A 21,669-nucleotide genomic window follows, 5' to 3' on the forward strand; every position below is an offset into this window, starting at 1 on the left:
GCGCGGAGCTCGCTAGCCCCGCCCCTTCTCGCGTCCCCACCCACCCACGTGAGCCCCGCCTCCGGCCCCGCCCCCTCCGCGACTTCCCACCTTCCGCGCGCCCTGCGTGACGTTAAGCGCGTGCGACATGTGTGGGCGGAGGCGTGGGTCACGTGAGCGCGGGGGGAGGGCGCGGGCAGCGCCGTGACAGAGGGGTGGGGGGGCGGGAGTCCGTCTGTCCATCCGTCCGTCTGACCATCGACCGACCGACCCACCGCCACCATGCAGAACGTCATCAACACCGTCAAGGGGAAGGCGCTGGAGGTCGCCGAATACCTCACGCCCGTGCTCAAGGTGCCGGCGCTGCGCGGGAGCCGGGCTGGGGAGGGGGGACGGGACACCCGCGGCCGCTCCCTGCCCTTGTCCGGGCCCCAGAGCTCCGAGGTGGCGGCCGCGGGTCTCGGAAGGCGCCGTGCTGGGTGTGCTGGGGCAGAGCCATCGGCCCTTACTCCGCACCGGGCCGGGCGGGATGGAGGGAGCCCGAGCTGGAGCTCACATCCCGCTGGGAGAGGGGAGCACCCACCTGGGAGGTACGGGCCTAGTGCAGTACGGGTGTTGGTGGTCCTGCTTCTCAAGGAACGACTTATTTGCTGCTGGTTTCTGTAAAAGTGGCAAAACTTTAACTAGTTGTGTGACCAGGAATTGAAATGCAAGCGTACAGCCAGGCTGGAGCCTGTTTTCAGGAATGCGTTGCAATGGTTATTTTGGGTAAGAGGGCGACTTCTTCAGCTGACATAAAAAAAAAACAACAACAAAACAAATCACTTCTTGTGTGAGCAGATGTTAAATTATGCAGCATATCTTATTTCTGTGTCAGAATTGCTGTGTTGCTACAAGCCTCTGTGTGTTAAAGTAACTGTGAATGGTAGAAATGAGCCATTTGTTTCTTATAATAGTCTGCTTGTAAAGCTGGGCAGCACATCTGTTATAATTCTTGTTATTGCTTGTTTAGGTAGAGACAGTTTGTGATTTTCTGCAGTTGTTAGACTGCATCCCACTTTCTGACTCCTATTTACAAATAATTTTTTATATAAACCCCAACTTTGTGTATGACAGCCAGCAGCTTTCTCACTACTGATTTTCACATTTTCAAATGTTTTTGAAAAAATACTTCTCCTGTGCTTGTTTATGACAGCAGTCTCTCTGCCTGTGGCTTTGTGGTTCGACCTTTTATGTGCTTTGTACTCTGCAGCTGAGATTTTTGGGCAGAAAGCAGTGATACTCAATTATTAATTGAACTTGTCCCTCTGTGGTATGTAGAGTGCTCTTCTCTGGATACTCAACTTTTCTAGAGTTGCCCACCAATGTGACACGTGTGGGCTGCAGTGAAGTTGTGGCCTGTAAAGGTGAAGTGACTTGTTTATTGTAGTACAGTTGTTGTTGCACAGCTCATGTAATAGTGGAGGAATTCTTGTGTCCTCATGAACTACTGAGAGGAAGCAGGAGTAGAACCTCCCAGGAATGGGAGGTTATAGTATTATGAGTATATCAACTCATAATAATAAAAATACTCCCGCTTGGTAACTTTAGAAAGAAGCTAGACCTATGTCTCTCACTAGCTTATGTACCACAGAATGCACAGAGAGGAAAAAGTGATTTACCCTCAGGGAACACAGGATGGATATTTTGCATGTTTTCTCTCTGCAATTCCAGAAACACAAGTCTGTGCATGTTGCCTTATGGTTCGTTTTGAGGTTAAATAGTAAGTTGTCTCCACTGCGGTGTTGCACAACATGTTATTGAGGGTTCTGGGTCTTACAGCAATTCAAATTGCTTTGATTTCTGTCAACTAGCACATAATGATGTTATGATGTTTGTACAGCTGCAGTTTTGCCTATCTTGATCTTGTTCTCAAATGTATCTTCTTTAGAAATGAGGGAGAAAGATAGTGTCCAGTACTGTATGAAACAGGTGTACTCGTTTCATTTTACACAGCATATGTGATATCACACACCAGGGTGAAGGAACAAGAATAACCAAGTTAAGCAGTGGCTGGTTTTCTTTAGTGTTTTCTGACTGTTTGAATAAGGTGAAGTTGTGGCCAAAATCAAGATATTTTCAGTTGCTGCTTTTAGTCTTGATAGGAAAAAAAAGTTCTTTAGGGCAAGAAATCAGCTGTGCCATGGTAGAAATTATGTTCTTTTTCAAAAGCCCTTTTTGGATTGCTCTAATGCTGGGGAACAGTAGATTTCCTTGGTACTTCAGACTTTTCTGAAGAAAACAAACATGCCACCAGAAGTCAAAACAAAATACATTTCCTCTAGATTTGAATATGATAAAAGATGTTTTATTCTTAACCTTTGTACATGTCACCTTTAATGCAAAAGTACTTTATTTCTCCATGCAGAACTAAGTCGTGTGTCTAGTTGCTATCTATTCTTTCATCCATAAAAAAACCCCTATGACAATATGCAAAAATCAAAGCTCTTACCAAGGTGAAGGCAAAGAAATGGGTATTAAAAGAAAGTTAATAACTGAGTCTTTCTGTGTAAGTTTTTCTAGCCCAGAGAAAAGTCATTTTGGTCATTCACTTCATGACCTTTTTAAACTGCAAAACCTTGTATTAATGCACTGCAGTACTGTTCAGTGCCTAGAACTTCAGAGTCCTGACTGAGAATCACTGATTCTCTGTCTCTTACTGGCAAATATAATATTGAGTGCTGGGGATCTTCTCTTCATTATTGGTATAATTGTTGGTAGCAAAAATTTTGTATATGTGATCATTTTTATAATACCTCACATTCTGCAACAATTAATTTCAGTGAGCCTTACACTGTAGAATAAGGAAGCTGCCTATCAGCCCTGGCAGAGGTTGCCTCCAGGCTGATCCATGGATCTTTGGACAGAGCTATTTGCAAGACAAGAGCAGGTGTTTGTCTTTCCAGTAAAGTTGGGTAGGTTGATTCGTCAGCAGTTCTCAAAATTTCTAAACTTTTTTCTTTTTATTGCAGGAGTCCAAGTTTAAGGAAACTGGAGTAATTACACCTGAAGAAGTAAGTGTTTAGAAACAACAAAGTATTTTGAAAGTAATGGTAAATCTTTTACACAAAATGAAATGTTCATCTCAAACAGTTCATGTCTTTGCCAAATAATTGTTGCCTCTTGAAACAATTTTCATTAAGAGAAACTTGTAAATCGCCTTCTTACTCTACAGATGAATTATATCAACATAATTCCTCTTGAGATGACACTTGACATCTGAATGTAGGGTGCTTTTTTCCTCTGTTACGTTGTGAAAAGATTGAAAGGAAGCTGGGTCAACAGCTCCATTTCTCATGGGAGTTCAGGACTAAAGCAGGAATATATTGATTTAAAAAGTCTTTCCCCTGAGCAACTCAAAGAGGAACCTTTATCTTTGGAACAGTCTTTGCTTACCTCACTTTTGGTTCCTTCCAAGGCTCTGTCAAGATCATTACGTATACTTGTCCACACCAAGTATCCAGTGATTATTATTTTTCCCTCCTCTTCTCTATAGGCTACTTCAGGCTATCTTGCATTGCTGCCAAGAAGTTGTATTTTTTTAAGGACTCTGATGCAAAGAGAAACAAATGGGATTTCTTTCTGGACTAGTAAAAACACTGATTGTGTTTTGACTTCCCCATTCTGCTTTTTCTCTTATTAAAATGCTACTGCTCTGCAAATACATTGTCTTTACAGAGGTCTAAGAAAACAATGTTAAGATTATTGTGTAGAATGAAAGAAAAATGAAACAGAATGCAGAAATGTGGAGGTGGAAAAAAATGGAACAAATGATGACTGATGCAGGTGGATAATGTGGACAGAAGCATCTTTTCTGTCATAGGTACCTTGCAGTTTTCTGCTCTGTTTTCTGGCAAGCAAGCACTGCTGCTTTCTGTGACCCAGAAGAGTACCACGCAGACAAACAGGCTTGGCAATATGTTCTCTTGTTCTGATAACCATATTTATGTTTGTATATATAAATATTTATGTATCATATATATTTAATAATAATACATGAGCTTCATTATATACAAACAAGAATAACATAAAGTCCAGGAAAATGTTCTGCTAATACTTAATCCCTTCTTGATTTATGGGAGAAAACTTTGCAGGAATACTGAAAGAAAAGGTATTTTCTATAGAATGTAGCAAGAACCACACTATATTGCATTACACACTATATTGCATTACACTGTTTGCAGTGTTTAAACACCAGTACGACTGTGAATAGTATGTGTTCTCTGTGTCAAAATAGATGCTGCTGGGATGAATAAATTGGATCCTTCAAAACAGTAGTCAAGGGAACCAGTTATATAGCAAGAATAAATTTTTTTTAAATTTAGATGAAGCTGGAGTGTGGATCTGCTGATTGTCCCTTTGGCAGTCTTTCGTCTTCCATGATGATTTTGGTCTTTGTATAGTAATGATTGCTAAAGAAGGATTGAAAATCATCAATAATGGAGCTAGGATGTTATCTTTGAATGAGTTTGGATTTCTAGGGTAATTTTAGCTGTATTTTAGTCTGGGATACTAACTGTTTTATAGATTTTTGTGAGGTTCCTGTGGCTTGCCTCTGAAGATGAATCAATTAGCAATGAGGCTAAAGATGACTCATTAATCAAACTCAACACCTACTCCCTCTTTTCATATATCTGTGTACTTGATTTAACTGCAAGAAATTCTTGCCTGTTATGAGTTCTTACTAGTTAATGCCTCCAAATGTTGACACCTGTTTTAATCATATATGTAAATACAGGCAAATCTTTAAAAAATCATTCTTTCCAGGATTAGAAATAAGATGTCCTAAAATTGATCTCCTTCCACTTTGCAATATTGATTCAGGAATGAGATAGTGTCAGTGCTTAGAAACAGAAAGTGAAACCAGCTAGATAATTTTGCTGCCTAAGCTGAAAAAAATGTAAATGGAATTTCAAGTGTTGTTTTAGGGTTTTATATCTGTTAGACCCATAAACAATGTTTTGTGTTTTTTCATCTTTAATTTTAATAATATATTTCAACATTGGTGTCACAAATAGAGCTCCAGTTCCTTGAACAGAGAACTTTAAATAATTTTGGAGTTTCATTTGTTATTTGTTATGCAAAAGGTAATGAGTTTTAAAATTTCCATATGTATTGGGAAGGATTGCTGTTTTCTTTAAAGCGAATATTTCCCTTTTGCTAGAGGCTTTTGTTAAAAAAATAGGTGAAAGGGAAGCACTTCCGCAAAGATTAAATCTGTTAATCCCCAGGCAGTGCTCTGGTGTTTTCCCTAAACTGACCTGCGTGGCTTTGGAGGACATGTGAGAAAATGGCTGTGACACGCTGCAGGCCTGTTGTGTCACTGCAGCAGCAGCTGCTCAGCTGGGAAGGGTGTTCTTAGCCGTGCACCTCATATTGAAACCTAACTGCTGCAAGGACCACAAAAAAGCACTTCTCCTAAGTGCAGGCTTGCCTTCCTCAGTTTATATGTGCAAAAAACAAGCCTGGTGGGTTAGACTTTGCTGAGTGATATTTGAGTTTGTACACAAGTCTGGTGCTGGCAAGTCTGATATGACAGCATCACTTTGAAATAGTAATGAGATTTTATAAAAGCCTTTATCTCTCATACTAAGAACAAACAGAGTGAATATTTTTAAAAACTATTTCTTCAGAACAAAGTTATATGTAATTTTTTCAGTGTACTAAGTACTTGGTAATCCATATTTAGTTAACGTCAGCAATCAACTATTATAATGATGGTATTATTAAAATGCATACTGTTTATTCTTTTGTGCAGTTCTCTCATTGATTCAATGAACTGATGTTGTTCTTGGGTTTCTTCTTGCTGCAGCATTGTTTCGAACAGGGAAAGAGAATTAAACATGTTTTTTACATTAAGCTCTTTGTTGTCTTTGTAAAACTTTGAAGAGTGGCAAAGAAAAATAGTTTCTTTATCACAAAGTATACAGTATTACCAGGTCCAGAAACTTTTTTGCTTCTTACTGTTCTGGTAGGCAATACCACAGCTTTTGAAACTAACTGAATTTGCTGTGGGGCTTAGTACACCTTTTGTTCGGGTGAAGTTGATTTAGTCTTCGCATTTTCATGGTTAGCTGAGAAATGGAGTTAAAATAAAGTATCCAACTGATATAAACAGTTGTTAGTTACATCAAAAGAATGTACAACTAAAATATTAATATTGAGGAAAATTGGATATTTTCTCATGCCATATTTAAGAGTACTTTAATTTTTTTCCTGCCTTAACAGTTTGTCGCAGCTGGAGATCACTTAGTTCACCACTGTCCTACTTGGCAATGGTAAGTAAAATTGAAAGGATTATAGAAAGCTGGTGTCCCTACCTGTGCTTTGATGTGTTTCCATTGGGTTCAGCTATACAGTTGTCTCATTTCAGAACAGTACATAGACTCTTACAGCAGAACTTTTATGATGTCTCTATGTTTAAGTCAGGCGGGGCTTGCTTATTGCTGTGTAGCAGTAGTTGAATGAGGATTTGTTTGGGATTTTTTTGTTTGTTCCATTTGTCTTTCTAAGGTTTTAGAGGACATGAGTTGTTAAATACTGTGAATGCTTTTTGTGCTTACCTGCAGCAACAGCAAGTCTCCCTGAATTTACCTTGGTGATTGAGAAAGCAAAGGCCATGTGCAACTGGAATTGCTTGGAAGTAGTTGTAAATGGTCTATTTTAGACAAGCATTTATTAATTAAATATGTTAAAGTTGGCCCAAAGCAGAACACTTTGTGCGGTGCTTGTCCTTCGAAATCCCTTATGTATCCCATGTACAATATGTTTCATGTACAATAAGGGTGCAAATAAGGTGCTTCCTCACGTTTTACTACTGTCTTTCATTAAGAAACTAATCAGTTCCTGAATGAGCACTGTCTGTGCAGTTGGTATCATCAAGGTCTTGGCTCTATACTAGACCATGAATTGCTGAAGGAGGAATTATTATGCTTGAATCATAGTTTCTTGCCCCTTTGCCATCTCCTTCGGAGAAAATATGATGTTGAGTCTGACCTATGTGCCAGATGTTTGGAATGAACTATTTAGAATGTTACTCTTATTTCAAACCAAAAACCATGAAAGGTGAAGGCAAATGCTTGAGTCATGTGAAATTAAAAAAGATTACTTGAGCACTAGTGACTATGGACAGATTTTATATTTATAGAGGTCTATTTCTTGCTTTTTCTGAAGTTTCTTTCTTCAGACATTTGCGACTATGTTGTCGCTAATCCTAGAAAATCTTATGTAGAATAGACTATTTTGTCAACCTATCTTTGCTTGGCCATCTCAAGGTAAAAGTGGTTTTTGAGGCAGAAAATAGTTTTGATCCCAGACCAGTTTAGGGGTGGCCAAGGTTCTTAACCCCATATCTATATCAAAGTCTGTGTATAGGGAAGAGTCAAGTCATAGCAAACAGATTCTTAGAGTAGGTCAAGAGGATTATATAAAATGTTCCTGATACACGCTGAAAATAGAAGGGTTCTTTTGTTTGCAGATCATCAAATTCTCAAATGGTGCACTTCATTTTACAGGGCTTCAGGAGAAGAACTAAAAGTCAAGGCTTATCTGCCAACAGACAAACAGTTTTTGGTAACTAAAAATGGTAAGGCTGAAGTTTAAATATAAGTGTTCTTAGGACTGATGGAATGGTTGACTGTGCTATCTACTCGTTGTCTGTATTGCTAAGGGAAGCAAATACCTTGCACTTTGGGTGCTCTGACTTTGCAATTAAAGTTTTTCCTGCACTTCTAAATTCTTTTCCTTAGGCTGCTTGTTAGTGGAGCTTATATGAATAATAGAGCTTGCCTTGATGGAGTAAAAATTAAGTTCAAACATTATAAACCTCTATCTGTCTTCCTTTCCCCTATCCTTCAACTCATATTCAGTATCTGAAAGGAAAATGTGTTCATTTTCCTCTTTCTTTTGCAAACTGAGGCTATTGAAGAGTTCCCAAAATGTCTTTCACGGGGACACTGATACTTCTAGTTCAGATATGTAGTTAATGTCACTGTCTCTGTCAATAGCAATCATATAAAAGCAATTTTAAATAAAGTTGTATCAGCTTCAAAGTTGTGTATGTATATTACTTGTGGTGATTACCTTTTTAATGGATAAGAAGGCTAACATCTTGGCACAACCATGAGGAAATAATTTTCTCAAAAGATCTTGTATCAAAATGTGTGAATGCCATTAGATGAACCTCTAGTACTGAGAACAGCCTGAGGAAATTTTTACCTGCAATGGGTTATATTCTGTGCTTGAATTTCAGTTACTGGCTTTTGGAGCCTTACAATGCACTGTTGGGAAAATTATTACAGTAGTGGCGGACAGACTTTCATAAGATGGTCCTGATGGTTGGATGGCCAAGTGATCTACTGTTTCTCTTTTCCTGTCACTTCTGGGGTCTCCCTCATTACTCTGATCTTTCTAGATCACATTTCAAAATAATGTGTTTCCTGTTGATGGTGTCACATTGTCCTACCACCTGAGTAAAAGTTGTGGGCTATGGGTGAGGCTGGGGGCCATCCTACTGACCTCATTTTGAAACTCTTTGGAAGACTTCACTGTGACTTTCACACCCCTCTCCTCCTCCTCTGAAAGATCAAACAGCAGCTTTCAAAATCTGCACTTCATGCGGCAGATTTGTTTTTCTCCACATTGGTAGAAGAAGAGCATTTTCTACATAATCTTTATTTATGCTGTTGGAAAATGTCTGTTTTGCCTTAATCAGATACGCGTTCTTTCTTTGACTGTTTTCTGAAAACTTTGTCTAAATCTGTACTTGAATGGCTCTGTAACACATATGACTGAAGTTACTCTAAATAGCACATTAATTCTAACCTTCTAAAATTCTAGATGTTAATTTAGAATTAAACATACCTAATATATTGCATAAATAGCCAGTGCAAACTTTTAGCAGAATTCTAAAGACAAATAATTTGGAAAACTGATGCAAAGCCAGGCAAAATTGTGCTTAAACCAGAAGTTGTTTACCAATGTGAACGAAAGTAATAGATTGTCTCCAGTTGTTAGCAAATTAGAAGTTAATTCTTTTCTAATCCTTAAGAGTTTGGGTGAGAGGGCTCTCATGGGTAACAGAAGAATGAACTTTCAAGGCCACTGCAGTTGTTGTATTTTACATGAAATAAAACATCTGGTACAGCACATCAATTTTGCAAGTTCAGGCTTTTGCATTTGAAGTATGGGTTTAGGACTCCCTAAATAAGGATATATGAGAGACTGCCACATTTCGGAAGGTCTTGTGGGATAATTTCTTGCTCCAGTCTGGTTTTGTATAAGATTGACTGCATTCATTTTGTTTTGCAATCTTTTGCAGTGCCGTGCTATAAAAGGTGTAAGCAGATGGAGTACTCAGATGAGCAGGAAGCAATTATAGAAGAAGATGATGGTGATGGGGGATGGGTGGACACTTTTCACAATGCAGGTACTCAAAGTCTTGCCTCAGGCTTTGTGTTTGGTAATCTGATTTTCAGTTTCCACTCTCTGAAAGTAAAATTTTTCTTATATACAGATGACTGTGTACTAATATCTAGTCTAGGAGAAATAAGTTATGCTGTCAGTTAACCACTTGATTGGTACATGAATGCTCAGCTGTTTAACTCTGTGGCTGTATATGCCTGAAACAGGCTACTTTTCAGAGGTGTTGGCAATAATTTCACTATTCTCTTATTACAGTTCTAGGAACTTATTTTAACAAATGAACTGTGTAGTGGCTCATTCCTGAGTAAGGGAATCCTGTGAAGATAATGGTGGTTTAAAGTATTTGAAGAATATGGAAATATTTCTTTATTTTTAGGTTAAGATTGCATGTGAAGCACGTTGAGATCTATATCTTAATGATGACCTCAACTGACTTAATTATTTTAGTGTTTCCCATTCTGTTGAATTGTTGGATTGAGCTGAAAGGAGGAATCATTAGAAAATAGCTATCTTAGTATCTGATGTAAGTAGAGGAAGTGGGTGTAGTACTAAAAAGAAAGAAAATATTATTAAGTAGAGAGATGTGTGGGAGATGATGCTTTTTTATCATAAGTCCTTAGATAAGCTTGTGTTGATAAAGAAGTCTAAAAATTACTGCTTACGTGAATCTATCTCACTGGCTTTTCTAGCAGCCTCTTATAAATCCTTTTGCTCTTTTCTAAGAATTAGAAATTATATTAGTTTTAGTCTTGTTTCTTGATGTTCTATAATGAGTTAATAAAATTCTGTCCTTCACTGATGTTTTGTCCAGCATTTCCAAACCCAGAAGTTACTCCTCTCAGTTTTTACTTTCTTTGCTGTAAATTTTCTGCTGTTATATGGAAAAAGTTCGCTGAATAGTTCAATCAGGGTGGGGAGAAAAAGGGTGGGAGATGATGCCTTTTGTTTCTCTGGACATATATTTTTCACCTTTGACAGTTATTAAAAGCTTCACAGTTCGTAATTGAACACCCCACACCAAAGAAATGGTTTGGAATATCTTTGTCATGTCCTTGAATTAAGGATGTAGTCTCCATCCCTGCTGTGAATAGACTTCTATGCCAAGTTTTTCTTTTTAGAGTTGACTGGTTTGGGCACCATGCTGTGGTAGCACAACTGTAACACTGTTTACACCTGGCCACGTCTCCAAATGCTGTCAAATGAGATAAACACAAAGTCTGTTTCTGCCCATCTGTATAGATGTCTTTGATAGTACCACTTGTGTTAGGAAAAAATGTGTTCAGATGATCATACAGCCACTAGAAATGTATTATTTCCAAACAACATTCAACTGGCATTTCTGATCTTTAAGTAGTTATTTCTGATGAGCAGTTATGTGATTCCAGGTTCATTCTCCACAGTGATGTAACTTATTTTGAGTTAAAGAGTTAATTAGATGAGTTTAATCTGTCAAAGCAGAATTTTGGCGTGTATCCCAAAAAGTACTGGGTGAGAACTGCAGTAAAACTATAAAGCTAATGGGGAGGAACTCAAGAGTAGACACTGTTGGGATTTGGGATGGTTTTTACTCTCGCTTCCTCTCAGCTAAAAGCATTGAGTGTTCTCCTACATTGTGCTTTGTCATTGCTTTCAAGATACTCAGAAATACTCAAAAATGCGTGCCTTTCTCATGAAGCTGAGATCCATTATTGTGATGGGAGTGCCTATCCTGAACTCACTTTTATGCAAAAGTACCTTAAAATTAAAGTCCAGATACGCCGTATTCCATCAATAAATTTTGTATGACGTGCCACAGCTGTGCTGTGGTGCTCCGTGTTACTGCTATGGTTTGCTTTTGGATGTCCAGCACTAAGCACATTACCAATACCAAATGAACAGCCTTCTAATTAACAAAATTGTTTTGAGAGGTAACTTGGAAAGATGGTATGCTCCTTTCTGAAATCTTTGCACCCTCTTTGTATTCTATTCTATTCTCTAAGAGAGAAACAAGCTTTTTTAATGCTGACTTCTTGTTCAATTAACAGGTATAGTGGGCGCAACAGAAGCAGTTAAGGAGATCACACTAGACAGTAAGGTACTTGTTTCTAAATTTTCTTGTTGCTTTATTACAGGACCTAAAGGTAATAGAAGTTTTACCTGTAGCAATCTAGTTCTCCCTATGAAAGATTAAAATGTACTTTGTCACTAGTTGTCTTGCAGATATACGTTGACCTTCATAGCCCGTGGTATTAGTCTGCAGGCATGTGCACATATGCATTATAAGCATGTGCATTTCCTTATTACTGTGTTTACTGAGGTATTTGTCTTTTTAGAATGTCCTTAGGTAGGCTTCTACAAACTGAAAATGAAGTTCTGTTTACACTGATACAGCACATTTGCGCTTCAAGAGACTGCTGTTTGGAGATCCAATGTAAAGAAATTTTTATATGGAAAAATAGTGTAGGGATATAAAGTATTTCTTTGTAATCTTTAACTACTGCAAGCAGCGTTTTAACACATTTGGTCCTGTTTGACAGGCTTATGCTTCTGGTTTATAAGTACTAAAGCTGTTTAAATGTATACATCTTACAAAGTCATCAGTTTCTGCATGTGTTTCCAAAAAGTCACTGCAGCAGGAGAAAAATCTGAAATTGAAGCCTTCAGGAAACTGAGAACGGTTGGAAGTACTTGAAGTGAGAATGTATTGGCTAACATGTTTAAGAAATGTGGAGAGAGTCACAGACACAAAATGCTTTTAAAGATGAGTTGGTTGTTAAAGTGGAATTCTAACTCTGTGCTGCGAGAGTTTGCTAAACCGTCCAAGCACTAGGCTTTGGATTCTAAAAATTAGAGAGAAAGAGAATGGACTGCCCAGTGCTAGCACACAATTGTAAACAGCTCAAAATGCTATTGATATGATGAACTGTGAAGTATGTGTAATTCAAGTGAGACTGTGCTAAATGTCGTAAAAATACTGCTTTTTTGAGTCAGTAACATAAGGGTGAAAGAAACACTCTAAAGAATAGCTAAAGTTGATCACTGTTTCTGCCAAACACAATACTTGCAGAATGTTACTCTGATTTATGACTGCTCTTGTGTGTTTTGAATTGGATTTCACTTCTAATCTATTGTATGTAAAAAAAACTTGCTTGCTTGGACCATGGGTCCAGTCCAGGAGAACAACCCTTTTCTGCTAATGTTCTGCTTGACAATGCACGTTGTAACTTAGTTTCTTACTAGCTGTGGTGTTTCCTGTTTTTTAAATTAAAAAACCAGCCACCTGATGCTTGCAATTAGAACAGCTTCTAATTATAATAATTATTTTGAGTATTCAGGTCTTCTTGAAACCTGTGTAAATTGAAACCTCTGCCTTCTGAATTTCACCAGAGTTGTCTGTTGGATTCAAATGCTGTGCAAGGCCCCAAAGAAAAGGTTGTCTGTGGGCTTGTGCTGTATTCATTTCTGTTGGACTTATGTTTCCTTGGACTATGATATCAAAACGTGATCTCTTTTGGGATTCTCTGGTGGTTTAGAAACAATTATGGAGCTGGACAAGGCTCGTAGTTTGTGGAAATGTATGACACTTTGAGTCATATGATTTAGTTTTATGTATTCGGCAAGGAGCAGGGAATTGGACTTAATCATCCTTATGAGTCCCTTCATTGGGATATTTTATGATAACTGCTGCACAGTTGGACATGGGTTAGGACTTACAAAATCTTAACCTACATGTTTAATCTTAGCTGTTAAGTCATTGCCTTTCATTTGAGGTCTTTTAATTGTTTAACACCATGTTCACTCTGCTTAGGAATTAAATCATTCCAGATTGCAAAGTCAAAGGAGAACTTTTTAAGTGGATCTTTAATGTCATACTAGGACTTTGAAACTAAGATGAGTTAGTAAGCAAATATTTGAGTCCAGTGTAGTATTTCTTAATATTGCAGAAATTATTCTTCTGGTTCACCGAATGTATTGACTGGACTTACACCTTAAATTTGCTGGGGCTATAAGCTGTATAGATGCAACAGTCTTTAAAGCAGTGTTTTCAATTTGACTTCTTAAGGATAATTTAAAAATACCAGAGTGTTCAGCATCTTGTGAAGATGATGATGAGGAAGATGAAGGAGAAGCTGCAGACATGGAAGGTATTTCCTTAAATTGGGTGGGACATGCTTTATTTCAGGCCTTTAAGTAAAGCAGTACTCTCTAAGAATCACTCTTTATTTTCATGGGATGCATGCTGGAACGTTCAGCAGGCATATGCTCTTTAACATCTTTTGTATGGTCTTATTGATGCATGTTTACTCTGACTTGTGTGCCAACACCTGTGTGAATGTTAGTGACTGGGAAGTTAATCTGTGTAGCAGAACAGATCCAAGCAAGTATAAATTGGGAATTTAGCACAACTTCCTTCCAACTTCATATCTACACTTAAACTCAATCTGCTTGTATAAAACCACTGAAGGATTGCTCATCACCTGCTTACTGTAGTCTTGATCAAAGTTTTATGAAAAAAGTAGTCTGGTTTGGGGATTGGGAAGTCTACGTGAATAAAACATCTTTAGATACATGTAGATTTTTTTAAAGGAGTTGTTTATGAATGACAAATATGATGACTAGCTACAAGCTGAACATAGAATTTTATGGGTCTTCTTTTCAGAGTATGAAGAAAGTGGGCTATTGGAGACAGATGATGTGAGTGAACAGTTCTCTATCTTGTCTGTTACAATATAAGCACAAGCAAATGAATGAAATAACAAATGTATGAGTAGTGGGATTACTGAGCCTGGTTTCTTGTGGATTTGTCTCCAGACAACCTACTGCAGTAACCTAAACCCTTGGGTTCTCAAAGATTCCGATCACAGAAATTTTGGTTGGTTTTGCTAATCCATTTTGCTCTGCTCACACAGTGCTGTATTCATGAGAAGTAAAAAATGCAGTGGTTGTTCTTAAGGTTTACATATGGAGGATGAGTGGCTTGTAGGTTCAGTAGATTCCATTAATGCATCAGACTGTCAGGAGAGAAAACAGTGGTACTACCCTAAGGTCTTCATGAACCTGCATAAACTGAGACCTCTTCCTTCTGAATTTCATTGGAATTGTCTGTTACTTGTGAAAGAAGGTAGGGGGATGTAACAAGGTAGTTGCATACTTCCTTAAGAAATCAGACCTTTTTTGAAAAGTAAAAAACCCCATGAAAAATAAAACCAAAAATACTTGGTGGGAGAGAAACTGATACTCATAATTTAAAGATAAAAACAAATCCCAAAAGCCTAGGGTTTTTTTAATGCTCACTTAAGAACATTCATAAAGGTTCTACAGCTTTACATAACTACTTGGGATGGGAAAGGAGAGAACTCAAACAAGACTGTACTAATCTTCTCATTTTTATCTTGAAACAGGCAACACTTGACACAAGACAGATTGTAGAAGCTAACAAAGCTAAAGTTGATGTTGGAGGGGAAGATGCTATTCTACAGACTAGAACCTATGACCTCTACATCACTTATGACAAATATTACCAAACTCCAAGGCTCTGGTTGTTTGGATATGATGAGGTATAGTTCAGTTGGGTTTTTTTCCCTACTTCTGTAAAATTAGACTCACTGTGTCAAATAGCAAGGCTATTTTGTTGCTTATTCATAGTAGACATTTAAAGGAAAGAATGGTGAGAAAGCGATTAAACAGGCTTGTAGGCAGGACTTATGGTACTTGCAGGAAGTAGAAACAACTTATATGACAAGTGCACTTGGTCACTGAGCACATTTGGAAGGAAGCAAATTGTGCTCTGTCACTGGAGTTTCTGTTATCACTGTAGAGCTGGTAATAACCCCAGTAAACTCAGTCAAGTAAGTGGGTATGTGTTTCCATCATCTTCAGAGGGAAAGGATTAGGTGAATCTTTCTTCCCTTTAATAACTAAATTTCTTGAGTTAAAGTTGGTTAGAGCTTATGGCTCAAATACCTAGGTGGGAGCCTAGCTGGTTGTCAAACATATTGACTTTATCATTCACCTGGTATATTAAAAAGAAAAAGCTGTGCAGCACTAGTTCTATAGCATACGGATTTTGTGTACCTTCAGAACTGTTAAGTTTAAGGTGCTTATAATTTATGGTGTGTCACCTGTTAATGATGTTAGAAAAGAGCAAGATTTTTTGTTATTAATGCTTTTGTTTTCCTGTTCCTTTTGCCTCTATAGCAACGGCAGCCTTTAACAGTAGAGCACATGTATGAAGACATTAGTCAAGATCACGTCAAGAAAACAGTGACCATTGAAAACCATCCTCATCTTCCTCCACCTCCCATGTGCTCAGTTCATCCATGCAGGTAAATCTTTGTTTCTGGTCTGATTCAGCAGGCAGACACAAAGCACTTCAGTGTCCTTATTAAGGATTTTGTTCAGGTTCTCTGGACATCCTCCACAGTTGGCTGCCATAGTGGTCTGTTATTTTCTGAGGCAGTATGAGAGGAAGGGTTTGGCAATTCTTGGAATTCGTTCCAGTGCTCGCTGCAGCAAGTGTGTTCAGCAGTTAGTGCTGTCTTCTCTCTGATCAACTTGCTTTTACTCAGCTTCCCTACAGACTCCAGAAGATGGCAGACTCCTAGAACTCTATAAAGTTCTGTCCTTGCAGCTGTTTTTTGGGGAGAGTCGAAGTATGTGTACTTTGGCAGCAGAAAAAGCTATTTGAACGTGAAATAACAATTTCTTATTTTATGTTAACTATCTTCTGCTCCCCCAGAAGTCCTTGAAATTTTGCACTTATAAGTAGAGATCCTCTGATTGCCACACAAACAAACACACTTGTGTTTTTAGGGTGTTTTCTGTTGAATTTTCCACATTTCTCACCAAAGACAGAGGGAACCTGTAGTTTCACTTGCTGCATAGGTATTTTTTTCTAGGTCTTTGAAAGGTGCATTCTGTCTTAGCTATAGGCTCCAGCATCCTTTTAGGTGTCTTAGTGATACAAAGACAATATCTTAGACAGTGTAACTCCTCAGCTTCTTGACAGTATTAAGTTCTTGGAGATATGAGTTTGGGCTTTTATCTCATTTTAAAAAAAGACACCCTTTGTAATATTGCGTATGTTTTTTAAAAAAAAGTTCAGATTGCTGCCCCTTTAAGTCTTTTAATTTCCTTTGACTTAAAGAAACACGTCAGGGGTCTTTATCACTAGTTGAGGTGTCAAATAATCAGCTTGTTTTTGACAAGCTTATTGTAGGTTTTGCTGACTCAAAGCCATTTTTTGATCATCAGTCTTGGGAAGGGTATACCATTCTTTTGAGAGAGCAAGGGAACTTTGCAAGAAGTATTTTATGGCTACTTTTGATCTTATTATGAGGATATATATTCATGGCCTTAGTAAAGTTTGTGTTTTCTGGAAGCCCTGCTAATAAATTGGTTGGGAAGAAGCTTCTGTTGATGGATGCAGGCTGGGAGGGCACTCTCAGAAGAAACATAATGACCAGATATTTGGGCATGACCACACTCACTGACTGGGTAGAAGTGTGGGTTTTATACTGGCCTGTGGCCTCTGCGTAACTTTGCTAATACCTTTGCAGAGTAAGAACCAATGTAATGTTAATCTGTGAGTTTGGATTGAGTCTCTTCATGGGTGAGAGCTCTGTGGTCATGTTTTCACTTTTTCCCCTGAAGCCAGTGAAGTGCCAGTTCCTTTGTTATGTAATCCACATCTACACTTGAAGAAATGGTTTGCATCATGAGCCTTGTTTCAATTTTAAGAATGAAAGAGATGATTTATAATGAAGTGAGACAGATTTGCTGCTCATCTTAAATATGGAGGAAACATTGTGTCTAGTTCTTCTCAAATAGCAATCTAGTTGACCAGCAACTGCTTAACATTTGAAAGATTTGAAAAGGTAATCTTGAAACTGTGAAGAAAGAGGCCAACAGTGTATCCAATGAAGGTTTTAAGTATATGTTCTCTTACTCTCTTGGTAAGGCTAACAGCTAAGAAGGTCTGGGTTTTCGAGGTAAAAAATAATAGCTGAGACTATTGTCTTTAATTCAGCTAGGAAATACAAGTGTTTAGCTACCCACTGTTGCTTCCCATCATGTTACAAGAATTGTGTAATGTAGGATATTTGTATGATACTAAACTAACTTATCTGTTTGTTGTGACGTGAGTATCCTCATGTCATGCGTCAGAGAAAGGAAAGAAACAGCAGTTGGATGCTGTTGGCAGCTGCTTGACATAGCTTCTATTTTAAGTAGTTAGTTAAAATTGTTCATCTTGCAGCTCTGCTGGAAGTTTTATTTCTTGTCAGCATTTTTATGGTACTGGGAGGAACATAGTTAACTTCCTCATTAATTGCTGTAAGCTGCTTTAATCACAATTCTCAGCTTTTTATGTGGGTGTTATGAAGGGACTATTAAACAAGTTACTACTAAATATTTACAATTTAACTGTAATTACTTGCACTGATTCTGAGGGCTTATTTTTCTCCATTTCAGACTAAATGGTGATAGCCTTCTCAACTCTTTTTCCTTCTTATGTACTCTAAATATCTGTAAGGAAGTGACTAGAGGCAACTGTAAGGAGCAGTGAATTGAGCCAGTATGCTCTTAGAGACTTCTAATAGCTTCAGGGTGACCTATATTCTGTGCCATCAGAAAAAAAATAGTCCACAGTTATAGATAAGGTCAAAACTTTAGTTTTGGCAGTGATCAAGTTCCTGTATAGAAGCAACTGGCCTTGGCACCTGAAAGGGCATGTGTTCCACATGGACATCGTGGGGATCCAGAATTGGAATCCGCTGTGAGGATTAGTTGATTTGCAAAGATGAAGAGCAAATGACAAATGCTGACCTTTAGTATTTCCCTGGACTTGCATGTTCCTGTTTACAATGTGTCTTGGTAGCTTTGCAACAGCTTCCTTCCTTGTTTGCAGTTGCTGGCAGCACAATTAACTACAGAGTAACTACTAAGTACCAGTTGCTGGTGAGCTATTTAAATTGACATACTGATATCAAAGCATGGTCAGAAAGTTAAGCAAACTCTTGTTGTCAGTCGGCACGTAGGTTGTTTTAGGATGGGCATTTCAAAATACTGCTGCTCACTAACCTGCAGTGCTGTGTGTGTGGATGTCCATAGCCCTGTATGACATCACTGATAAAGATTGCCTAAGGAATCGTGTGTTTAAAACAAAGTTGAAGTATAGATAAAAGAAAGATTAGTTACACTGCCTGGGAGTTTGTGTTACAAGTATATAAATAAAACATAAATACAGTTGTTTTCCCCTCTGACTTGGTATGTTCTTCAGCCCCTGGTTTAAGTGGTGTAAGAACTGAACACAAGACCATTGCAAATTGTACCTGGTCATTAAAAGATTTGAAACCTTCATCATTACAGATATTCAAAACCAGACCAGATAAGGTCCTGAGCAATTTGTTCTAGTTTGCTGCTCGTTGAGCAAGGAGGGTTAGACTAGATGAAGACTGTCTCTTCCAACCTTAGCTATTCTGTAATTCTCTGTTATATTCCCAGGATCAGCTTTGTACATAAATATTGTGTGTTGCATAGTAGGTTGGGTATGTCACTGATGAGAATGTAAAAACTTAGTGACCTGAGGAAATATTTATCCTCCTCTGTAGTGCTTTACAATAACAGTCACAAGAGAGAATAAAGTACCTTAGAAACTGTTGATTTGCTATAGAACCCAAGTTACCACCAGAGAAAATTTCCATATCCTAAAACAGTCCTAGAGCAGCAGTTCTGAATTTATACAGGGTTAGTTTAACCTGCCTAGGAAACTATGACTTGTTTTAGTGTTTGAAACCTCTTAAGCTTTACAAATTTAAGAGTGCAGCAGAGGCAGCCAAGAATGTTGCAGCAGTTTTAGGCATCTTCTTCAGGAGGAATCTAGGAACTTCTGGTGGCTTCCTGCTGGTCACAATTACCTTCTGGGGGCTTACCTGGTGGCTTTCTTGGAATTTAGCAGTTAAAAATTATACTAGCGTCAAGCAGTATGTACTGACTCTCATTATGGCACTCAGTCTCCATTGTGGCATGGAACATTTTTTACTTTCCTTAAGGAGTTTTAAAGATAATGTTACATTCGTCACTTAGTATTATCTGTCAGTTACTGTTGGGATTTTATTTTCTCAGTAAACTGAAAATTTCCTCTTGCTGTTTCTGAAACTAACAGTCCAAAATTATTTGATTTGCAGAGAACCTAATCTTACTGAGAGGAGGGAGGTATTACTTTTTCCTTAAAATATTTTCTGATCTGTTTTTCAGGCATGCAGAAGTCATGAAGAAAATAATTGAGACTGTTGCAGAAGGTGGGGGAGAACTTGGAGTTCATATGTATCCTTTTTTGTTACTACACTGGTTCTTGGAGATTTCTCCAGTGTAAGGAGCTGTCACCTCAAGGTTCCTAAACTGGAATGCAATTGTGTGTGAAAGCAGTGAACAACTGCTTGGGGTGGCACTTGCTAGAGTTCTCAGATGAGCTCCATTGTACAAACACTCTGTTAAGTAGCTGGGGGGCTGGGAGTGGTGTATGGCAGGAGCAATGGGGAAAGTAGGTAGGATTGGAGGGACAGAATTGAGCCCTTGTTTGTAGGGATGTGAAGGAGGTAGCTGTGAGCATGAAACAGAGATCCCAGTGTAGGAGGGTGAGACTGGAGATTCACAGACTCCATCTGGAGTATAATCGCTCCTTGGAACAGCTTTGTATTACCTTTGAATCTGAAATTCATTTCTGAAAGATGTAGGGGTCCCATTATTTTCTACTCTGCACGTGAGCAGTAACTTGGTAAAACATTTAGCTGACAAAAAGGCAATGAAAATTACTGAAACCATTCTGTGCATCAATATCAAATGCTTCACCAGTAGAATTTTCTTTCAGCAAGCTGACTCATCTTAGTTATGCTTTGTAGTAAATGATACTATGCTTTCTGACTGAAGTAACCTCCATGTTAGAAGCAAGTGTGTCCTTTCAGAATAGTGTTCTTTGCTGCTGTAAGGCAAGAAAGGAGGAATTACGGAGCAGTTATGGGTCTCAAATTGGTAAAATTCCCATTTACTGTATAAGTTGAGACTTGCTCAATTTGTGCAGCAATCAGCTGAAACTGAACTGGAAAATAACTATCTGGCAAGGTAGTTCAAGTCCCCTACTCCTCAACAGTTACAAATAGCTTATTTTCAAGGTTTTGATTACTTTTTTTATTATTACTTAACAAATTGAGGCATTTTTAATGTGCGATTACTCTCGTCGTTATGTGTTTGTGAAGAAATGGTCCATGAGACTGATACATCAAAATAGTAGAGTTTACTTATATCCAGTACCAATGCAACTTAATAGTCAATTGAAAGTTGTGATTTATTTTAATTCTGCAGTTCCCTGACTGCCTCATTCCCTCATGGAGAGACACTTTAGATTATAATTATCTAACATGCTCCAGACTGCAAAGGCAGGCCCAACATGCATTTGAAGGTGATATATACAAGGGAACTCTCCTCTACAAAGGCAGACTGCTCAGCATAGTAAGGCTAATCTCTGCACTCATTAACAGGAAGGACCTCTTTCAAAGGATGGTTCAGAACAGGAAAACCAATTTCTTTTTCTGAGCCACTGAAACACTGAGGAGGATCCTGCTTTGCCTACCACTACAGGAGGGTAGCTAGGGATTATCCTTGCTGGGTGGAATTCACCTTGGCAATTGTTTACAAGTACTAAGTATGTAAATAGTATTGTAAATGTTTGTGTGGTGTCTGCAAGATTTATTGAAAATCGCTCTTGTTTCCCTCTCTTAACTTAAAACAGGAAGATCTGTATGTTTGGTCAAGCACTGGATGTCATTGCCAGAATTTTGCTGTATAATTTCCCAGTCTCTAACTGCATAATTGCTAGGTATTATTTTCCTATAAGCAAGAAATAGTGTTGAGCTGATCACTGAATGTGAATTCTGCTTTGTTTTACAGGATTTCTAGCTATTGTACATTTTCCTTAATATGAAACTCAGGTACCTTCTTATTTTCTTGAAATTTGTACAGGCGGTCATTCCAACAATAGAATATGACTACACGAGGCACTTTACAATGTAACTAAAATAAGAGATGTACTCCTCTAATTATAAAATCTTTTTTTAAATAACCCATCCATGTGACTTACACAACATTATACACAATTTCTGTAACTAATCTTTTATCAACTTGATGCATTAAAATAAAATGTTCCATTACCAGCCTTTTTAATAAAAATCTTTGTGTGTAATATAAATAAAT

At 38.1% G+C, this 21,669-nt stretch overlaps 1 protein-coding gene across 1 annotated transcript; it reads left to right on the plus strand.

Annotated features, from left to right (window-relative positions):
- The first annotated feature begins 205 nt into the window (after positions 1 to 205).
- On the plus strand, positions 206 to 21,658 carry ATG3 (autophagy related 3). The gene is made up of 12 exons (XM_027727581.2): positions 206 to 333; positions 2,991 to 3,032; positions 6,247 to 6,296; positions 7,533 to 7,603; positions 9,338 to 9,445; positions 11,466 to 11,515; positions 13,484 to 13,565; positions 14,081 to 14,115; positions 14,823 to 14,978; positions 15,619 to 15,746; positions 19,678 to 19,746; positions 21,408 to 21,658. Exons 1-12 carry the CDS (start codon positions 262 to 264, stop codon positions 21,487 to 21,489), a joined length of 945 nt encoding a protein of 314 aa, XP_027583382.1. The 5' UTR covers positions 206 to 261; the 3' UTR covers positions 21,490 to 21,658.
- The last annotated feature ends 11 nt before the right edge of the window (positions 21,659 to 21,669 follow it).

This window comes from Pipra filicauda, unplaced genomic scaffold (assembly GCF_003945595.2).
Source record: "Pipra filicauda isolate LSUMZ 115617 unplaced genomic scaffold, ASM394559v2 scaffold64_size3178608_pilon, whole genome shotgun sequence".
NCBI lineage: Eukaryota > Metazoa > Chordata > Aves > Passeriformes > Pipridae > Pipra > Pipra filicauda.